General features: G+C 30.7%; 2 protein-coding genes across 2 annotated transcripts; one reads left to right on the forward strand and one right to left on the reverse strand.

Annotated features, from left to right (window-relative positions):
- Nucleotides 1-813: 813 nt before the first annotated feature.
- Nucleotides 814-8,655, forward strand: LOC114164273 (IAA-amino acid hydrolase ILR1-like 6). Its single transcript, XM_028048879.1, has 5 exons — nucleotides 814-1,465; nucleotides 2,415-2,540; nucleotides 7,250-7,546; nucleotides 7,826-7,954; nucleotides 8,031-8,655. The coding sequence occupies exons 1-5, from the start codon at nucleotides 1,007-1,009 to the stop codon at nucleotides 8,394-8,396; spliced, it is 1,377 nt and encodes a 458-aa protein (XP_027904680.1). The 5' UTR covers nucleotides 814-1,006; the 3' UTR covers nucleotides 8,397-8,655.
- An 868-nt stretch (nucleotides 8,656-9,523) lies between these two features.
- On the reverse strand, nucleotides 9,524-16,384 carry LOC114163353 (delta-aminolevulinic acid dehydratase, chloroplastic). The gene is made up of 12 exons (XM_028047616.1): nucleotides 15,909-16,384; nucleotides 15,704-15,815; nucleotides 15,267-15,340; nucleotides 13,703-13,771; nucleotides 13,537-13,620; nucleotides 13,370-13,439; nucleotides 11,473-11,528; nucleotides 11,139-11,260; nucleotides 10,465-10,536; nucleotides 10,285-10,366; nucleotides 10,116-10,193; nucleotides 9,524-9,935 (listed from the first exon to the last, which is right to left on the reverse strand). Exons 1-12 carry the CDS (start codon nucleotides 16,158-16,160, stop codon nucleotides 9,768-9,770), a joined length of 1,239 nt encoding a protein of 412 aa, XP_027903417.1. The 5' UTR covers nucleotides 16,161-16,384; the 3' UTR covers nucleotides 9,524-9,767.
- Nucleotides 16,385-22,746: the final 6,362 nt, after the last annotated feature.

The raw sequence follows: 22,746 nt of genomic DNA on the forward strand, positions 1-22,746 counted from the left end.
TTTTTAAAATGAGATCACATTAAATATTTTTAACTAAATGTAGGAACCAAATTAAAAAAAGAAAAAAAAAGAAAAAGATCACTTAAATAAATCTCATAAATAGTAAAATCAAAGTATTAATTAAACATATTTATATATTATCACATAAATACACATAATTATTAGAATTTACATCTCTTAATAAATTTTAATATATAATATTTCTTGAAATTCAAAATACAATTAAGAAATTACTCATTCTGTATTATTTATTTCCAACAATATTTTATTTTGCATATTTATTAAAATATTGTGTCGGTCAATCTTCATATTTATTAATATTTATACGAATTTGGTTAAATTCTCTTGATTACACACATTTTCTATAAAAAAATGAAAGAATTTACAATACAATAATATTTAAATAATAAATTTTGATTTATTTCAATTTGACTTACTTCAAAATCGTTAAACTGCAAATTAAATTAAATCAATTAGTTATAAGAAAGCCATGTTAAGTAAAAAAAACATCAATTTTAATCCATTATCAATATTTGATGAGGATTGATGAGGATTTAAAGTCATTAATTAAAACTTAAAATATCTTCATTCATACGAGAGATACATAAAAGATACTTCTTAAAAAAAAAAGTTAATTTGATCTGTATTAGTGTATTCATTATTCTCTCCGACAATCTCATTTGCTAATTCTGAATAATTGAGTGAATTAAAAAAATTGACCGGTTGCTTGGTGTGACAAATGTATTCCAATCAATGCATTAAGTAGAAGTAAATACATCCGTGTCTGTCTTCCCACGTGCTACAATTCTTCAACTGCTGTCAGAGGACCAAAAACACTAAAGATAAACAAAATTCTGTCACCTCCATTTTTTTATACTTTTCTTTATCACCACGTGTTCAAATTCTCATCTTTCTTCTCTCTCATCCCATTCTCCCCTTCTATTTTACGCCCCTCCTCTGTTCTTCGCTCTCTCCACTCTGTTTCCACTAAACAAAAAAACAGAGTATGAAATTCCGTTACTCCATCCTGCTCCTATCAATCCTCCTCGCAGTCTCCGCGGCGGTTTCTGTCGCCGAGCCTACTCCCTCCGCCGCCTACGACCGCGTGCTGTTTCCCGACCGGAGATGCCAGAAGGCGGTGTCCGAGAACAGCACACGGCGCGGCGCGCCACCGGCGGCGGCCGAGTGCGAGGTGTGGAGCGAGGCTTGTTCGGAGGCGGTGCTGAGTGTAGCGCGGCACTCGGAGACGGTAGAGTGGCTGAGAGGTATTCGGCGGAAGATCCACGCAAATCCTGAGTTGGCGTTTGAGGAAATCGAGACGAGTCGTTTGGTGAGAGAGGAGTTGGATCTGATGGAAGTTAGTTATCGGTATCCCCTCGCTAAGACCGGTATTCGAGCCTGGATCGGCACTGGTGGTCCTCCTTTTGTTGCTATCAGAGCTGACATGGACGCACTTCCCATTCAGGTCTCCTTCTTCTCCTTCTCTTCCTTCCACCATCCACTACTTTTATTCTCCAATTTTCTTTTTCTCTTCTTAAACCTAAAATCAAAACCAATTGAAAAAAAAAAAGACTAATAAAATATAATATAACATACACAATAAAATAATATTAGATTCAAAGTTACACTCTTATTGGACTTTATAGTCCTTTCTTTGTTGTCTTCAAGGTTCATGTTTATCCTTGCTATTATTTTTTATTTTTATAATTTTTAGAAAAATTGAGAAAATGTTTTTTTAGATAAATTTGTAACACATTTTTAATAATGAGAAGAAAATTTATTTTAAAATATTTTATTACGACAAAAATGTTACTATTATTCTTTTATTACGTCGACACAAAATACGTGGCGAGATCTTTGATTTGTCTTTATATGATATATATTAATATTTGATTTGTTTTTATCTGAGATACATATTAATAATAAAAACTTTCGATATATCTTATTTGTCATAAGTGTTTGGTACTATATGTCTGACAATAATAAAAGCAGATATACTTTATGATTGTTAGAATTTTTATGTCTGACCTGGTATAAAAATTATGGAAGAATATATTAGACGATGTACTTAAAAAAAAAGAATTTGTTTTTTCTCTTTGTTATATTTGAAAATAAAAAATGTAAGACATGTATTGTATTATAGATAGATTTTATTACATGTATTAATTTATTGCACCTTGAAGTTTTATCGTAGCATTTGTACCGAAAATATAGAGGGATGTGTTTTTTTTTAACTACTTTTACCCTACTTTACTAGCGTTGACTATAGATATATTTTTTATGCATCCGGAAGTTTAAAAAAACGCTTAACTTTACAAAAATATATTTGCCAAACTATGTTTAAAGTGACTAATAAAATCGGAATTTGTGATAAAACAAAATTCCATCTCATCTCTAATCGGGATTCGTTGTAGGAAGCTGTGGAGTGGGAGCACAGGTCTAAAGTTGCCGGCAAAATGCATGCTTGTGGGCACGACGCACACGTCGCCATGCTTCTTGGCGCTGCCAAGATCTTGAAAACTCGAGAGCATCTATTAAAGGTTTGTTCTTTCCTTATCTCTTACTTCTAATCATCATAGTATTCCACCATTTCTTACAATTATTTTCGACACTTCCTCGATCATTTTACTCACCCACAATCAGACATAATTAACACAAACTTCACCTCATACAATGCTATTATTTATTTATAATTAAATAATTATTTTTGAGAAGAAAAAGTTGAACCACAATTTTTTTCTCTTTCTTCAAAACTTTCAAACCAATTTTTATATTTTTCAAATATCAATAAGTGAAAAGAGTTGAATCAAACAATTTTTCTCAATTTTTTTTATCATCAAATTAATATTATAACTCCTCGTATGATTTATATTCTATTGTCCAATTAGAAGTTTTTCACTGTGGTTCTTGTTGATTTACCGTAAGGAATAGAAGTTACTTTCACACATTATATATATGTTTTCCATTTTCTACATTAATAAATGGGAGTATAAAAAAAAGGGAGAGAGGATTGACATCCCATGGTGTTTATAATGGCATAACTTTATTTGGGACGACACTTGGGCCTAGATGTGGTCCATTACACTTCCTTTGCCTCTAACAATTCCATTGCACTTTCCTGTGGAAGACACGATCTTTTTACTCCGTGTGGGTTAAGATATATTTCCGCTATCAGTTAATGGCTCCCACAAGGACAGACACTGGAAAAACTTCATCTTAAAGATTCAAATGGTGGACCATTTTAACTTGTATATTTAAGGAAAAAAACACCCTCATCTTTTCTATTTCGTGCCTTAAAAATACCCTGGACGTTTCACAAAATTTAACATACATATAAACCTCTATAATTCCAAAATATTTTAAATTACCGTTCATGAAAATAATATTTACAAGATTTATGTATTATATATGAAATAATAAATCTCCCAGTAAACACAACTTTAAATTTTACACCTTGTCAGTCATCTCTACTGAACATCAAGTCTTACAATATTTGTATAAAATTTAAATAAAAAAAATTATACTACGACTTCCAAATTTTTACTCTAATATTTTACTTTCTAAGATAATTCAATGTGAATTATTAATTATTTAAAATAAAAATAATTATACATTCATAAATAATCTACATTAAATCATGTCAGAAAGTAAAGAAGGAGAGGGAGAGTAAAGATGAGAGGGATGGTATCATTTGTCCATTTAAATAATATGTAGTATTGAATGAATAGTAATAACTTAATAAATATATTATCTATAAATCTAGTTACCCAACTTATTAAATTAGTTTGATTCTATCTCGAGGTTCCAGATTAACTTAGCCAAGTAGATCTATTTTGATTGGCTCATATATTTCTTTCAGAATTTGACTTAGCTTTTGCAGTTTGTCCCATTTTTTAAGTACAGAGTTGACTATAATTACTATTTTCTTACACCATTTTAGTTATCTTATGCTTTGTGGGGGTGAATAGGCTTTTGTAGATTTTCATATTGTCACATAATCAGAAACTATTTTAGTTATAATTTTTAATTAGTTATTATAATAATTGATAAATTTATTATGCAATAACTTTATTATTAGATGATAATATAATTCAATATTATTATTGAACCGTAACAATTACAGTATAAACAACTCTCCGTATGTATGTTTTTATTTTTCCACTTATGAGACGCGTTGACATTTTTAAGAGGGCTGCTTAACCATATCACGAGAAAGAAAAGAATAGTTTTGATTTTAGAATCTAACCAACATTTTTATTTTTTTTACTTTTGATATCTATGAATTTTAAGAATCTGAGACAAGGTGGGTTGTCTGGCCAGGTTTGACAACTAAATGCGGGTGTCTTCTGTTGAGTCATAAATTTGAGCCTCTCTCAGAATCTATTCAAAACCAACAGTTGTCTACGCCATTTTTTTAACTTCCCCTTTCAGATTATAACACTACTCTGTCATGAGAGAAAAATATTTGTAGATTTTATTTTTTTTAAATTATTAATATTTTTACATTTTTCACAACACCTATTTATCTAATTTCGTCTTTGTTTTCACATGTATTTCCAACATACAACAAAAACTAGGCATATTTCCTTATATATAACGATACACGCATAGAAAACTAGCTTTACCGTGTAACTTAATTTCAATAACTTTTTTTTCTGTTATTAGTTTTTGCGTGCCTGCTTTGATAGCGAGTTAAATGGGTTAGATTATGATTTTTTTCGTTTTTGTCTATAGTTAGGAAGTTCAGATTCCTTTTAACGTGCTTGCTACTCTACTTCCTAATATTTCCTCATTCATAAATAAATAGTGTGGAATACTAGTTAAATTATATAATTAAGCTTATTTGCCTCAGTGCTCTTGATTCCATCCTTTAAATCTTTTTTTTTTCTTTAAAGATTTTGACTTTAATGTTTAATTTAATTTGTAATATGTTAAGAAGTGTTTTTTAAGTTTAATTCAATTCCACGGATTTAGAAAGATAAGGTTTGCTTTTGCATCTACTTATATATCCAACAATTAATAATTTTTGTAGGATATCATGTTAAAAAGTTATCTAACTCAATCTCATAGAACTTAACATTCCTTTGTATAACTTAAATTGGTCATATTTTAGTTTAGTACTTCTAACAAAATATACTTCTTATATATGAGATTGCTTTTTCTAAGAAAAATGAAAGAAATGGAAATGGCGAATGAATTTGGTAATCCTCTCCAGGCCAATTTTCTCCCTATTGTTAATGTGCACTACAACAATTCTTTTTTCAGAAATAATCGAGTTAAATTGTATAAGCGAGATTTTTAATGAACAAAATCGGGTTTAGATTTACTTTTTGAAATGCATCTGTATTCTACTCTATTCAAATATTGTTGTCAAACCAATTTCATTGAAGAGAAAAGATATGTTTAAATTTTTTATTTTATTTATAATATGTATTAAATAAATACTTTATATCTAACCAACTCAATATCTTTTTTCGTTTTTCTTATACAAATTTGTTGAAACAGAAAATAAACATAAGAAAAATAATATGTCATATCTTTTGCTGTTTGTTCCTCTTTTTAAAATAATAAAACGTAAAAATAAATTAAAATATAATCATCATAAAATTTATTTTAAATAACCTCCTTGTAAAATAAACAATGTAAGAAATATTCCTTTGATCGTAAAGAAACATAAGTTTAGTATTTAAAAATGAGCAGGCAAAGAAATTATTACCCCATCACTGCTGCATTGCTATTAAAGGAGCTGCTCTGAAAGCAGTGTAAGAAGTGGTCCTTAAAAATAAAGTCTGCTTTGCCGTTTATGAACCTGACCACATTATTCAGTATCTCTACCATACAACTTTTTCTGTTGATTTTGAAAAATCATAAAAAAAATAATTTACAGGGAAGTTGAAATTGAAAATATTGATTTAAATATCTAAGAAGAAGAAGACAACAATGACTTCTGATATTGTGGATAACGTACTACAGGACTCCGACTCTTCTTAGGGATGTGATGTGAACTTCTCGTTTTTGTCCTCTCATTTCTCACAATGAACTACGAATCCAAACCCGTGAAATCACTTCAGATCCAAATTTCCTTTCCTCTGCAAAAGTACTTATATAGGAAGCAAAGACAGTGCAAGGACATTTGACCTAAAAAATTACCCTTTCAGTGAAAACATGGTCACTGACGAGACCTCTAAACTTAGGATAATTCACCATCAACTTTAGGTTAGCAGGGGAGGCTATCCTATAACTAGGAACTCAGAGCCTAGGTGTAGGAAGAAGTAGGGACCATCCTATTATACTACTACGCCTTTTCTACATTTTGTTTCAACACAAATGTTTTAGGTTAGGTAGTTATTTACTTTCAGTTGAGGCTTAGGATTGAAAATTTGAGTTGATTTGCTACAATGTACTTTTTATTCAAGATTATTTTCTCAGTTAAATCAAATATTTTTTTATAATTCAGTTGTGAATCGAAGAAAGCATGAAAACTAAAGATGTAATTAAAATGATGGGAGTGGGTGTCGGGTTGGTGGGGAAGAGTAGGAAGTGAAGTGTGAGATGATGGGACCGTTGAATTTAGAAGGCAAAGATGTGATGTGGTTCCCAATCTTTATTTTCGTGTCACCTAAAAGCAATATCCTACTTATTAAATGCAACCACATTGTCGAATCAATCTTCTTCTCAGTATTATCTCACTCACAATCATTCACAAATTGTTATATAACAAAATCTAACGAAAAACACAACCATCGTATTTTTCTACAGTATTTAGTATATTTTCGTCGAGTTTTTTATTTAAAGCAGTTAGTTTTTTTAAGGGGAGTTAAATCTGCTATCTCTCTCCATCTCCCTTTTAACTTTGTTCTAAAGAGAATCAAACCAATTTTGTTGCTCTAAATTAGCGGCGGGATCGAATTTCATCTCTTTTTTTTCTTTTAACCACCAAATTATCTTTATTACCGACTTGTAAATTGAGATTTGTACTTTATTTATGTACTATGAAATCTCGTTAGGATAGATTTTAAACAATGATTTTGATATTATGTTAGAAGTGGATTTTTAAATCTAACTCTGCCATACAAAACCAGTATATAAGATGAGATTTGTACATCACTTATATATTATGAAATTGTCTTATTTCTAGTCGATCGGAGACTTCCAACGATTTGAATAGTTATGCGATTAAGGGAAACATGTGGTCTTATGAAGCATATATTTAGTATGAGCAACTGAAGTGTTGTTGTGTCGATGACAGGGAACTGTGATTTTGATATTCCAGCCAGCTGAAGAAGCTGGTAATGGAGCAAAACGAATGATGCAAGAAGGTGCTTTGGAGGACGTGGAAGCGATATTTGCAGCTCATGTATCCCATGAACATCCAACCGGAATAATTGGGTCAAGGCCCGGGCCCCTCCTCGCTGGTTGTGGATTTTTCAGAGCCGTCATTACTGGCAAAAAGGGTTTTGGTGTTGATCCTGTTTTGGCTGCTTCAGCTTCTGTTATCAGCTTACAGGGCATTGTCTCCCGCGAATCAAACCCACTGGATTCTCAGGTATTGCATCATTCAATCTTTTTCTTCTTTTATTTTTCAATCCTCATTTTGTTAGGATTCTAAGTGTGAGTTTAAATTTTAGATTGGATAAAAATGAGAAAGTGAAACATTATATAAGAATGAAGACCCATAAATTCATTGACTTAAGGTTTTGTATTGAGAGTGATGTCAATATCTTATGTGATTGGATTCAAATCTCATTAGTGTTATATCTCTCTGGAAGCTATTCTTACACACTTGTGTCTTTTTGCTTACCTTCCTAACTAACTACAACTGCAGGTTGTCTCTGTAACTTCGTTCAATGGAGGCGACAATCTTGACATGATACCAGACACAGTGGTTCTCGGTGGGACTTTCAGAGCCTTCTCTAACACAAGTTTTTACCAGTTACTTGAACGAATAGAACAGGTTAGATGAAAAGTCTATGAGTGTGAGTGAAAAGAGAGAATTAAAAATAGATGATGAATGTTGTTTTGGAAAACAGGTGATTGTTGAACAGGCGAGTGTGTACAGATGCTGGGCAGAGGTTGATTTCTTTGAAAAGGAATACACCATTTATCCTCCAACAGTAAACGATGAGAGAATGTATGAGCATGTGAAGAAGGTATCCATTGATTTGCTGGGTCAGAAGAATTTCAGGGTAGTTCCACCTATGATGGGTGCTGAAGATTTCTCCTTCTACTCCGAGGTGGTTCCCTCAGCTTTCTTCTACATTGGGATAAGGAATGAAACATTGGGGTCTACTCATACGGGTCACTCTCCCTATTTCATGATTGATGAAGACGTTCTACCAATAGGTGCTGCTACTCATGCCACTATTGCAGAGAGGTACCTCATTCAACGTGCCTAATCTTCTTCTCACATCAGATCTTATTCTCTCAACTTCGTACAAAATTCGCACCCTTTCTCCTCATGTTCTTACAGGAGTAAATTCTCAGTTTAGTTCCTCATATAATGTAAGTGTTTGTCTCTTTAGTTTAAGTTTATATAACCCTTACTCTAGTTTCTTTCTACCTTTATATAATGTTTCACTTTAGTAATTTTTACATTTGAACGTTTTCCCTAGTCTTTAATGTCAATACAAATTATTGAAGAAACTTATATTTAAACGCCATTTAACTAAAAGACTAAATTGTAGATTTGGCGAGTTCAGTAAATTTATATTTAATGTCACCAAGACAAAGGTAACTATTTCATAATTCTTTTCAGATAATAAATTTGAGTAAAACTATTTACGTACCACCCTTTGACACAAGTCATCTTTCTGAATGTGCTTATCTGGGAACTTAAGAAGAAAAGGATGCATGGAACGGAACCTTTATTTCTCGAAAGCTTTTGTTTTCTAAAAAAACATTACAAGTCATTTCTAAAAGAACGTTTCAGAATAATTTCAAAAGAGAAATTTAAAATAACTTTCATTGTTCTAAAAAGTTTATTCATAATGATAAATATCATTACAGATTATTCCAAAATGATCTTTGCAAGAGATAAAATATGTAGAGTTTTTGACAGCTTTAAAAAACGCTGTCTCACAATTTCGGCATCCTCCTAATAAACTGACTTCATTACTCCATACAAATCAGAAATGTGCTTTTTCATATAAATCTTAGCATAAGAATCTTCTTCAATCCTATACATCCAATTTTCATTCTCTACACGAGTTCACAAATTTAGTAAAATTAGTATGACTTCATTCTCCGTACGAGTTCACGAGTTTAATAAAATTAATATGACTTTAGAATAAAGACTTCCACTCAATACATTCATCAAACAATGTGACAATTCTCCTTGAAATTTACCACATTTATACTATTCTCAATCTACATCCGGTCATTTTTAACCATATCTTATATCATTACCCAGTAAAAACTTACAAGTCAAGCTTTCACTTTCTATAAACAAATGTTCGTCCACGTCTTAAAAACCATCTTGTTCTTGTTATCACTCAATTTTTACTACAAATTGCAATACGAAATATTGAGTAGGCGAGTGCAAAGTTGCATTCATACGTTACAATAACGCCAAAAACAGGGCCATGTCTTTTCCTATTAGGTTATTAAATATATAAGTAAAACTACACCATAATATTTTATTACGAATGAGTCTCTCTATACACATAACCCCAAAGTCATTCTTAAAACAATTTACAACTGACAAAATTCCAGCTTAACATGCTGGTATTAGGAAATCTCTTCAGCCTTCAACATAATCAGAGAATCTCTCACCTCTTCTCTCCACACAAACTTCTGGCAGCTTGCAGAGCAGAATATGTGAGGATGATATCGGCACCAGCCCTTCGGAGGCACATCAGTGACTCCATCATAACTTTTTCTTCGTCTATCATTTTGAGAGCACCAGCAGCCTTTATCATTGCGTATTCACCAGAAACCTATTTCATGAATTAAGAAATATAAGAAAAAAAGGGTGGTGAAGATGATAAAACATGCAAACTTGTTTTAAAACTATTCAGAACTACATCTTTTTATTCACATAAAAGTATGCAGAGGTTTCCGTTTATCTTTTAATCAGAAATAGTTTGCTTAGTGCTAGAATGGGCAAAGAAAAGAACCTGGTATGCTGCAATTGGCAAAGGAGAATTATCCCTGAGCAGCCTTACGATATCCAAGTAAGGAAGACCAGGCTTTACCTGCAAATCCATTTGTTCATGTTTGTAAGAATAGTGCAGGTAAAAGTTAGCATAAATTGCGCCCAAGCGCACACAAGAAAAGTGAACCAACCAAGAGAATGTCAGCTCCTTCAGATTCATCCTCCCGCATCTCAGTCAGAGCTTCTCTGTAATTAGCTGGGTTCATCTGATAACTTTTGTTCCGCCAGCACATATTTATAAACAAACCAAGAATCAGCAATGTGTTATCGATTTCATAGAATGGTAAGTTCAACTTCAAGATGATACATACGTTTTCTTGTCTCCGAACCGGGGATTGGAGTCTAGTGCCTCTCTAAATGGACCGTAGAAAGAACTTGCATACCTGTTGGCAATAGATAAATGGCATTGTTTTGGACCAAATTATGTACCAGACACAAAAAGGACATGGATGAAGCCAATGACGACCTTCGCCGATCCATCTTTTAAAGTAAAATTTATATTCTTATATAACTGTTTGTCAATGAATAAACTCAGTAACAATTAGCAAAAGTAGTGAGATAGCTTATGGCAGCAAGAAGATGCAAATCTAAATGATTTGGACGGTCGTAACAATGGCAGTAAGGATGATAAAATTGCTTATAAGTTGGATGAGAAAGAAACCAACTTGTGCAAAATGGAACTGTTTCACATGAAAAATTGAATCAATATTCCCCACATTTAGGATCTTTAATATAATGCTAAACAATAGATATCAACTCTAGATTCTCCATAAACTCATTCTTCTAAGTTATAACGGATCAATGAAATATAATACTACATTTTTAGTTATTTTTGGGTTTTAATTTTCAAATTATCTTTGGAGTTATTTCTAATTTTGGATGCATGTATACATCTGCATAGCTGACTAAGCCTTCAGTAATTTTCAGTGAAAGCTTGTATAAACAGAAAATGGGATATGAAAAAGAAATGGCAAGTAAAAATTACTTTGCTGTATAGGACATTATAGAAACATGCTGAAAGCCTTCAGCATCAAGAGCTGCACGCAATGCTCCTACCCGACCATCCATCATATCACTAGGACTGACAACATCTGCTCCAGCTTGGGCCTTTTAGTAAATTAAAAAAAACGAGACAAACATAATGTTAGTGATGTAATAGAGAAATGTAACAAGGAAATCGGAGTTGAGACACCGCCATGTTGAACCCATTATTTACATGAATCAAAAATCACATCCATAAATGAAACAAATTAGACTTATTTGGAAGTGAAAAATTGAGCTTCGTGTTGCAAAAGTCAATAGAAGACACAGTCCATTACCTGGGCTACAGCTTGTTTACATAGCTGATGAACTGTTTCGTCATTCATAATAACTCCTACAGGATATCAAGGATATATAATTAATTAATGAAGAAGGACCACTTCTTTAAAACTCATTCAGATTAGGTCCTACTCTTTTCCCAACTAAAGTTGACAAATAGAGCTACGGACTACACATTAGATCGATGTCTATTATTTATAAGGAAAGAATATTTTTCTTTTTGAAAAATATTGGAATAAAAGAAAAAGAGACGAGACATATTCAACAAGTACTAAATTAAAAGTACAGGTCAGTACACAGCAAAGGGGAGAATACCGACTCAATTCCAGTCTTTTTCATGGGTAGTGTGGGAAAAAAATTAAGACTCTTGATTCCACAGAATCAGAAATAACCATTCACTGCAGAATGAAATGAATTAATGCTCATTTTCTTACCTTGTATTTTGAATAACTTTCCATGTTGAATTATCCTAGCTTTATATGATGTATATCTTCATAGCACATACTTACCATTCCAAACAACTCCATTCCTAATTCTATTCACATTTCAATTCCAAATAATTTCATTTGTCGTCTAAAAATACATTAAGGTCAACTTCTAAGTAGGTAGACATCCTACTATAAAACTTATTTGGTACCCATATGATTGTGATTCAAATACCAAGGTAGAACCTATTCTCTTCTTGTGTTCCTTATTATCTGCTAATCCAGAAGGAGACAAAAACAAAACATAGATAACTCATTAGTTAGTTATTTACAGTCGGTGAAGGGTATCAATCGTAGAGATAAGAAAAAAGATCATCTTGTACTTAATGAGAGAATTGGGGCCTTTGGGTATGAGGAGCTGCAGACCCTCAAAGTTCTGCAGCGCTATAATTAGAGGAGATTTACCTTATTCTTGTAATAAGAAACCAGGTTTCTATCAAAAGTAATAAAAGATCCAGGGAGCAGTACACGTTTTGGACAAGAATGAAATAAAGAGATTACTTGGGAGAGAAGTTTAGAAACTTTGAAGCATTTTAGAATCTTGCGGTGAGCTACAAGAAGCGAGAATGAAAAAAATTGAACCCTTCTTGCTAGTTCTCCAATGAAGGTATGGTTGGGACTTCGGAGAAATGCATCACCAGGAGTCGGAAAAGGGAAGACTTAAAAGTGGGCCTTAGGCAGACAAGCAAGTTGACCAAGAGACAAATGCTGGAGACAATAGACATTCTTATGTTTGCCAGTGTAGATGCTTAAAACTAGGTTAACAAGGATGAGAAGTATTTTCAGTAGAAGAGGATTAATTAGGGAGAGGATACAGGCAGTCAAGAAGGCAATGGAGGGATCTGTCAAGGTTTAAATGGGTGAAGTCTAGCGCTAAGAACATAACTTGGACATTGTTTATGTTTGCTATAGTTAGGCATTTGGAGCAATCCATGATCCAATATCCTTACAAAATCTTGCTTGGTCTGAAGCATGAGGAATAAGTGCAAGAATATTATTGGGAGCAATTCAATAACTTTTTTGGACCACATCATAAAGCAAGATCATCTCCGAAGAAGATTCTTATTTAGCATCCATGTCTGAAATTCACAGAATTCTCATGAATTAAGTCAGGAAATCATGTTCAGTATGACATTATTTTTATCGAGAAATGTTAGTTATTAATGTTAGTTTTGGTTATTAGCAAGAAGACCTCAAACCCATGACCTACATTTTTCTCTCTTTAACTTTTACCTCCAAACCAAACTTTTACCTCCGTATGACACATATGCTCCATGTTTTTAGGTCCATATGGTGTCGGAAATAACAACATTGACTCAAATATAACAAGAACCAACTAAAAAACCTATACTTTCTGCATTTTTCTCAAGAGGTTTCCAACTGAGTATAAAAGACAAATTTGATAGCATACCATCTTCTCTAACTATGCCATCATGCCCATCTGATGAATAGGGATCTAATGCAACGTCTGTATAAATAATCTGAAGAAAGATTGAATGAGAAAGGTCATTGGCTTAACTTCCTATATGAACCACAAAAATATAATATCTTCAAACTATGGAAATAGTGTTCACTCACAAGGTCTGGGTACTTATCCTTGAGCAAACGTATTGTCCGAGGCACTAAACCATTTTCATTGTATGCTTCATCTCCTGTGGGAGACTAAAGGGTGAAAGATGTTATATTAGATTGTGCTACAGTTATCTGACTGAAAACCTATAGTTTATAGGAGAGAGAATAGAACCTTCAAAGCATCTGGAATTTTGGGGAAGAGCACAATACTATTAACACCAACATCCCGTGCTTTTGCAACCTGAAGAACAAAATGCCCACTGAAAATTATTAAACTTTAGTAAGTTATACAAGATATTGTCCAAATGACATCACCCACATAGTTTAGGAATATAGACAAGAAAATCGTTTCATGTGTGTCTCTACTCCTTAGTTATAATCTATAACATCTATAACAATATATAATGGAGATACCCCATCTTGTATATACATTTTGATATTCCTATTTTGCCGTTAAGTATAGTTTAAAATTTCAATATTTTGAACCTCAAAACTATTATTCTGTAAAGTATACAAACAATAAAGAAGAAATAGTAGAGATGAACTATATCTATCTGCTTAAAATAACCACATACATCATTACTCTACAATACAGTTACACCTTTTTTCTTCCTCTTCCATGCAAATCTGCAATCTATATTGCTTATCCAACATGGTTTTAATTAAAATAATATAAATAATAAAAAAAATGTGGACTCACAGGTGCAGATCTATAAAATATATACAACGACAACAACAAAGTCTTTTCCTACGAGGTGGGTTGGCTACATTGATCAACCAGAGCTGTAAACTTGTCTTTAATCAAGTTCAAAGACAGACCATTTACCTCTAGATCGCTCTTAATGGGTTGACCTATAGTTCTTAATTGTAGAAGTAGTAAAGTACAAAAGCATATTTTTATCTTGATTATCATAGAATCGACATTAAAGCAAAAGGAAAAATTCTGAGACTTACTCGAACAATATTGTGCAAAAGAAAGTCTAAGAAATCTCCAATTAAATATGCTCATCTCACAGAAGTAGACAATTATATCTTTAAAACCAGACCGGTCATTGAACCAGTTAAGACATTGGCTCAGCGGTTCAACCATATTTGAATGAAAATCGACTAGTATTAATAAAATTATTATAGTAGTTAAATAATATGTAAAATAATGTTAAAAAAACATAATCTCATAAGTAAAATAAAAGACAAGTTTATAGGTTCTTAACCTTTAAAATGTATATAGAACTTCATATGAAATAAGTTAGCATACTTAAATTGAAATTTCAGTAATAGACATCAATATTTATTAATAATAAGTTTAGACATAGAATAAAATAATAACAAATATTTTAGGTTGATTTTTACTTTTTTGACAAATTTTTAAAACAACACGTAACTATTTTTTACCGGTTTTCTGGGTCCTTTAACCGGGTTTCTCTGCAGGCTGCTTTTGCGGTTTATTTGAACCGGTTAACGGACTGGTTCACCAGTTTTCTGCTTCGACTAGCCAGTCCGGTTCTAGAACAAAAGTAGAAAGACATCTCCAATATCACATTCACTAGTATTTGTTAATGGTTTGATTTTGTTAACTTGTAATTCACTGTACTACATTTCTAAAATTCCACTCACTTTCGGCACTAAAATTGAAGAACGTAAAAATGAAACAAAAGATTTGAGGCAAACAAGGGATTCATTTAAGTGATGCACTAATGCATGATAGTAAGAGACACATAAACAGTAGCAGATAAAACCTCTTCTACAAGTCCATGCCTCCACCCAAGCCTGTAGCATCCAGGCATAGCTCCGATTGGAGTATCTTCCTCGCCTGCAAATTCAAACTTAAATGTCCTCATTATCCAACATCAAATAATCAAGAGAATAGTAGTCTATATTTCAACCCAATATCTACAAATGAAAAATAGTATTTTTTTTAGCAAAAAAAAATGATAGTGAAAAACGAAAAATAAATAAATAAGCTTTTGCAATATCATCGATCTTTGACTTCTTAAAATTCTCACTTTAGTCTCTGATCCTATAAAACTTGGTTCCTTTACAGTATTTTTAGTACAAATGACAGTAAGCAATGAAATCAAACTAGAACAGTGTTTACTCAAAATGCTTATAACTTACAAGTAATAAGTCCTACGTTATAAAAAAAAAAAAAATCACCGCGTGTAAATAGACCAACCTTCGTGAATGAAGAGCGGATACACAAAATTCGCCGGCGAAATACTCGTTTCCTGAAAAGCGGACCGAAGCGCAGGCGACTTCCGGTTCCGACGAGGACGCCGATGAAGTGGCTAATACAAAATCCAACAATCCAAACCAATCAAATCATTGCGAAGCAATGCGTAGTAAGTGGCAGTAATGCAAAAAACAATGAATAGACTCACAAGTGAAGGGACCACCGGAGTTCCAACCGGAGACGCTGGTTTAGGCGGCACAGGAGGCGCCGATGGAACCTTTCCAGCGACAACGGCGGCTTCGAAATCGGAATCGCTCGCTCTCACGACGAAAAGGCGCGGAGGGAACGACTTGGTGGCAGGTTGTGGAACGCAAAAGTTGAAGGTCCTCTGCGGCGCTCGGAGACCGACATAGCTCGGGCAATTGACCGCGGATGGCGCATTAGGGATTGAAGAAGCCATTGATTGCAGTATAGAACGCCTAGAACGATCGATTGAAGATTTTGGCGCCTTCAACTTTAGATTGGTTGAATGATATTAGAGATTTTTGGTGAAGCTTGAAGAATGGGATTGGGAGTGAAGAAGGAAAAGGAAAGTTGGATCTACAGGATTTGGGAGAGAATACAGATAACCAATGAGAAGAGAGTTGCAGAAACAGGATAAGTGAGGACGTACGTACAGGATTCAATACTTCACTTAGTATTAAATAACACGATAGTACAATGTTTTCTCCGATCTTATTATATCATCATCATCATATTTTTAATAATTTTTATATTTTAAAGTGTTATTTATCAATTTCCAAATAAATGTTTTCTAAGTATATCAAAGAATCATGTTAAATGAAATAGAGAAAGGCCCGATCTTCCTTTCATCAACGGCAAATTTCAGTAGGAGAGAAAGTGAAAGACTTATTTTTTTTATTGGTCTTTTTCTTTCGTTTTAAAAAATTAACCTAATTTTTATTTTGAAATGAATGAAAAGTGTGAAGATAATTATAAATGAAAAAAAATATTGGAAAATAGATAATGGAAGTTAGAGTTTGTTTTCATCATACTAAAAAGTGAAATTTTAAAATGTAACCTTATATATTTTCAAAGTTCAGGATATTTATATTATAAATTTTATTAAAACTCTTGGATTTTTATTTGAATATTGTGATTTAGATTTTCATTCATAAGGGGAAATCGTTCTTAATTGTTAGTAAAAGAAAAAACACTTCAATTCAGTAGCGCAGGTTGTAATAAGAGTTCAATGACATTATATTAATAAAAAATGACTTAGTCATATGTTAACAAATTAGAATATTTAAAAAAACATGACTTTAAAAGTTTAAAATCGATTAAAGATCGTGGAGATGTAAATTTTGTCTTACAAAATATTGATTTTAATTAGAATATTTAAAAAAACATGACTTTAAAAGTTCAAAATCGATTAAAGATTGTGTAGGTGTAAATTTTGTCTTACAAAATATTAATTTAAAATTTAAATCTTAATATAGTATTAAAGTTATGGATTAAAATCTATCGTAACAAAATTTTATTATTTATTAGGTTTATTGTTTTATTCGGATTCATGAATATTTAACTTCATATACTAGATATATATATAACTCCATATACAAGATATATACGTCTCCGCTCACGTAAGAAAGATTTAATAAAGTTTCACGATAAAATTAGTTTATAATATCACCTACAAATTAATATTATAAAATTAAGATAAGTGTACAGTGCACTTTTTTTAATAATGGAAGAAGTTAAAAATAGTACTTCTTTATATATACAATGAAAATGAAGGAAGGAATTTATGAAACTATAACTAAATATTTTAAATTTGAAAAGATAAAATATTACAAAGTTAAAGTAAAAATTCATACTTAATCCTTTATTTATGTTTTTCTTCAACCCACAAGATCTACACGTATAAAAGGTAATGTAATCTAAAAAACGAAAGAAAAAACATCACTATTTTCCTCGCACCTTTTCTATTCAATCATTTGACGAGTGACAAAAAAACTTTTCTTTATTTATTACTACTTTTGCATATTTTTAATCTAAACACAGTGAAAATTTATTTCTTTATTTTTTTTATCCAACTAAACAAATTCATTTAACTAATATGACGTACTGATTGTCCTTTAACTTGTGTTTTAACTAATTATCGCTTATAACCTATCATAATGTTGCGAATCTCTCCCCACTTTATAATTAAAGTTTTTAAGAAACAAATAAATCAATATTTAGCTATTTTTATTTTCTAAAAAATATCATAAAGGATGTTAAAATGGGTCAGATCTGCCAGGTCAGTCCGTCAACCCGTCAAAAAAGGACGGGTCGGGTTGAAATTTTTAACCCGTCAACCCGTTATAATTTTGCCCGCCTAACCCGTCAATTTAGCGGGCCAAAACGGGCCAGTCCACGGATCAGCCCGCCAACCCATTCTTTTATATATATTTTTTTAATTTTTTATGTTTAAAATTAAAAATAATTAAAAAATAAAACGTTTTTATATTATATAAATAAATTTTTATATATAATAGATTTATAAACAAAAAATTATAAAAAGTTTTAAAAAGTTTAAAAAATTAAGAAAAAAATTAAAAAATTAAAAAAGAAAGACAGACCAGCCCGCTGATTCACCAGCCCGCCCTAAGACAATACGGGTTACAATATCTAGCCCGTTTATTGGTGGCAGGCCAACCCGACCTAACCCATTTTTGACGGACCACAGATGGGTCGGACCAAAACGAGAACCGTTTTGTCACCCTATATTTACTTGATATTCTCTCATGCAATGACGCATTTATTTTTAGCTTAAATGAACTCATATATTATAATATTTGTCAATTTTTTGTATTTGGTCTCTTTTGATAATAATGTTTAAATAATTAACGTGCCAATTTTTAGTATTTTTTTAATTTTTTATTAATTAATTTTATTTTTTAATTTTTATTAATTTAAAAATATTGTCTAAGTGTAAAGTCATTGTGTGACGTGATAAAAAAAATCAAAAATTTAAAAATGGTTTATCACTTTAAAGTGAAAATTTAAAAATAATAATAAAATATTTAACGTAATGAGTAATCATGATTCATGAGTTGGAAGTCTAAAAAAAAGATCTTTTATGGATCTTGTGTTTAAAGCTAGAGAGAGTACTACTGAGTTCATCCAACAAGAGATTCAATGTCCAAAAAAATCTATAATTTCAAGGACGGTAAGAAAAATTACAAGACCAAATGCAAAAGGTTACAAAATAATTAAAAGGCATAATAAAGAATTAGAACAAACTACAAAATAATTACGAGACTCTATATACAAAAATTATAAAAATACAAACTTTTAATCCAAGCCCCAAGTCTCTCTCATGTTTTAGTGTAACTCCTCATCCATGATTTCATCAAATTATAACAAACTAATTTGCACCAAAGGATGAAGAAATTAGAAAATAAAAGAAATCAAAATGAAAAAAAAAATTACTCCAATCTATCATAATTGATATCATAATCAAGATAAATTGTTGAATAAAACCTATAGTGAGAGTGTTTTTAAAAGATTTGTAGGATGTACATAAACTTAGAGTGTGGGGGAAGGACATATGATATTGCAATTGGAAAAAAAAATAGAGATATCAGCATGACATGAATGAATAAAGACTTGCATGAAAAGAAAATTTATACTACCTTATGATAGAACTAAAAGACTTGAAGAAGAAAAGAGAGGTAGAAAAAGAAGAAAAATATTGGGTAAGAAGAGAGAAAGAACAAAAAAAAACACGTGAAAGGGCTTATTAGAAAAAAAGAGAGAAAAGAAAATAATTGTAGAGTAAAAGTTGAAAAAGAAAATGTTAGAAAAGTAATAAAAGAGGAAAAACTACTTACAACGCTAACTACTAATATTATTAAGTAAAGATAAAGATAAACAAAGTTTGAATGAAGAACTTAAGAGAATTCTTATCCAAGAAGATTATTCAAATTTTAAATTGAGCATGTATTAGTGAAAAAGTTAAAAAAAAAAAAAAAAACTCTTGTATATTCTTAATTATTTTTTGTTTTTTAATAACTTTAAAAACTTTCGATTGAGTCGATTATTTAGTAATATTTTTAAAATTTAAAACTTTTCAGTCTTTTTATTATATTTTTTATTTAGGTAATCTTGTTAACTTTTTGATATGACTGTTATTTTTATCTATAATTCATATATTTTCTTCTTTTATTAAATTAATCCAAAAAGAAAAAGTCCATTCTTTTAAAATAAATGTGTTTTTTCTACAATTTTTTTTAGTGCAAGATACTTTCTAATGAAATGTCACCAAGCTAACATTATGTAATTCTCAAATGCTTAAAATTCATTGTTTTTTAATTCTGAAATTGAAGTTAAAATTAAGTGTGTTGATTCTGTATCAAATTGACGTAAAATCCATTAGAATTGATTTTCTATCTAACGCAAAATCAGTATATATTTAGTTTTCAAAATCAATTAAAGAATAAAAAAAAAAGTTGAATAAAAAACAACTGATTCTTATTTATTCTTATTTCTACGTTAGAACATTAATTCAGTTGAATAAAAAATAATTAATTCTTATTTCTACATTAAAAACCCAACATCGAAATAAACCCATTCCGAAGAAATTATACAATAATAGTAGAATATTTAAAGAATACGTTGGAAGTAGTTAGCAGAACTCATCCGTAAATATCAAAACTTCTCAGTGCCTTAATTGGTGTTACAGGAATTTTGATGCCTTTCCGGAATTTTATCCACCAAAGATCTACAGAGATGTTAGAAACAAGATTAGATTTTTTTTTTTCATCATAACTTTTGAGGGAGATATTAGGATAGCTTTTCAATAATCACATATCACTATGTAACCATGACACGAAGATAAATTTGTTATCAAAATCCATATTTAAGGGTGTATTTTTTTCAAAGATGGATTTAAGTGAGAGTGAGTGGATATCTTTAAAAATAAAAGTTGTATTATTTCTTTTAAAGGATTTGGTGATGAACGTAAGTAGATTTAGAGATGAAAATTGTGAAAATTTGTGAATGATTTAATTGATATAATAGGTATAAAAAGATTTTAATAAACAGAAATTAAAGATTATCATATTATTTTGGTACGGGAATGTAATATAAAATGATTTTTGTTATTAAAATAAAGCTAATAATAGATAATAATAGAGAGAAGAAGAAAAGGAAGAACACATAACAAGAGGATGGGTAACAAACTTTTCTGTGTATTATTATTAATAGGAATAGTCGTAACATACAACATGTAATCTATGAAGAAAACAAATCAACTAATTAATACAAATATTTACATAAAAAGTAGAAGTAATAAATCATATGAGCATCAATCATATCAATCATAATCATATGAGTAGATTTATCAAAAACCAATGGACAATCATTAACTCATAACATTTCCCCCTTGAGTGTCCATTGATAAGAGAACATCTCGTTAAAACCTTATATCAATCATATGAGTAGATCTATCAAATTAATGGACAATCATTAATTCATAACAATTTTTAAATTAGTTAAAATATTTTTTTTTAGAATCGAGGTTCATGAATAGTTTGGAAGAAAAAAAATAATATTGTAATAAATAAAAAATATAATTTTTTTGGTAAAAAAATAGATGTTAAATATTATTGTGATTATTGTTTTATTGACATGTTGAAATAATTTTCATTTTAGTAATAAATTTTAAAAGCTATATATATTTGATTATTGCTAATAAATTGTAATTATTGTAGTGATTAAGATTGCTCAAACAACAGATCCTTCATTGAAGTATATTAGTTGTATCAGAAGACTCTTGGAAATCTTAGTTAAAATATATTAAAAGAATTCTCACATTACACATTTTATTAACATTGATAAAAGTTTATATTTCAAATACTTTAAAGATATATAATTCATAATTATTTTTTAATTATTTAATAACATTTTATAATAAAAAGTTTCTATTAAATGATTCCTGAGGTTTATTAGAAAATAGAATGTTTATGGGAATATTTTCAAGGATGAATGAACTTTGATTAAAAAGAAAATGAAAAAATGCTTCTAGCTTTTTATCAACATATCAAATAGCATGACAAACAATAGTGCATGCATATGAAATGAGTATTATGGTAAAAGAGGATATATTATCCTCAAATCTCTTCGACTAAAGTCGGATGAGAAAAATTGAAGATCTTGGTAATATTCACTCTAAAATCAATGGAAAATAACATTATTTAGCTTCCTAAATTTGTCCTCCTACTTCTTTATGTATAGCAAATCACTAAAAAAGAACATGATATAAATTTTTTAATATTTCTTTGGGACAAGTAATGACAACAAATTAGAAGGATGAACATTGGTCGATTTAGTTTTTCCACGTATTAAGTACCATTAACATAAGTTTAGAGTTCTTAATACATTATTGGCTAAAAAAATTGAGCGATAATTCAGGTTACGATCTTGGAATAATCTACATTATCACCAATAAGAGAACTATGAAAACGGAAACCCGACGAGAGTTGTTGAATAATTTATGAATTGGAAGGAATTACCAATTTTTCCTTAATGTCATGTATTGTGTGATTAGGTTTCAAAAGATCATCCATATAACATGCTTCCATAATAGATTTCAACTATAAATCTACATCTTGAATTGTAATATCTCTAAAGTGATATTACACTGATATTACTCTCACTCATGCACCCTTCACAGTAAGGAGAACTCACACCACTCTCAAGTAACTCCAAGATCACTCTAGTAATACTCACTCACAACTTCAAAGGAAGATTATAGAGATTTTACACCAAATTAGAAAACTCTCATTGCCCTTTAAAAGCATATACAAGGCCTATTTATAATTTTAATTCAACAAAACCAGAATTAACTCAACAACAGAATTACTGAATTCTGTTTTACAAGGTAGTTATTATAACAATTATTACATGAATAGCCTTCAATGTAGTTATTTATTGAGATTTTGCTCGAGAACAAACCATTTAAAATGATTTAGAAAGAGAATGTGCCATAATATTCTATC

This window comes from Vigna unguiculata, chromosome 9, assembly GCF_004118075.2.
Source record: "Vigna unguiculata cultivar IT97K-499-35 chromosome 9, ASM411807v1, whole genome shotgun sequence".
Taxonomy (NCBI): Eukaryota; Viridiplantae; Streptophyta; class Magnoliopsida; order Fabales; family Fabaceae; genus Vigna; species Vigna unguiculata.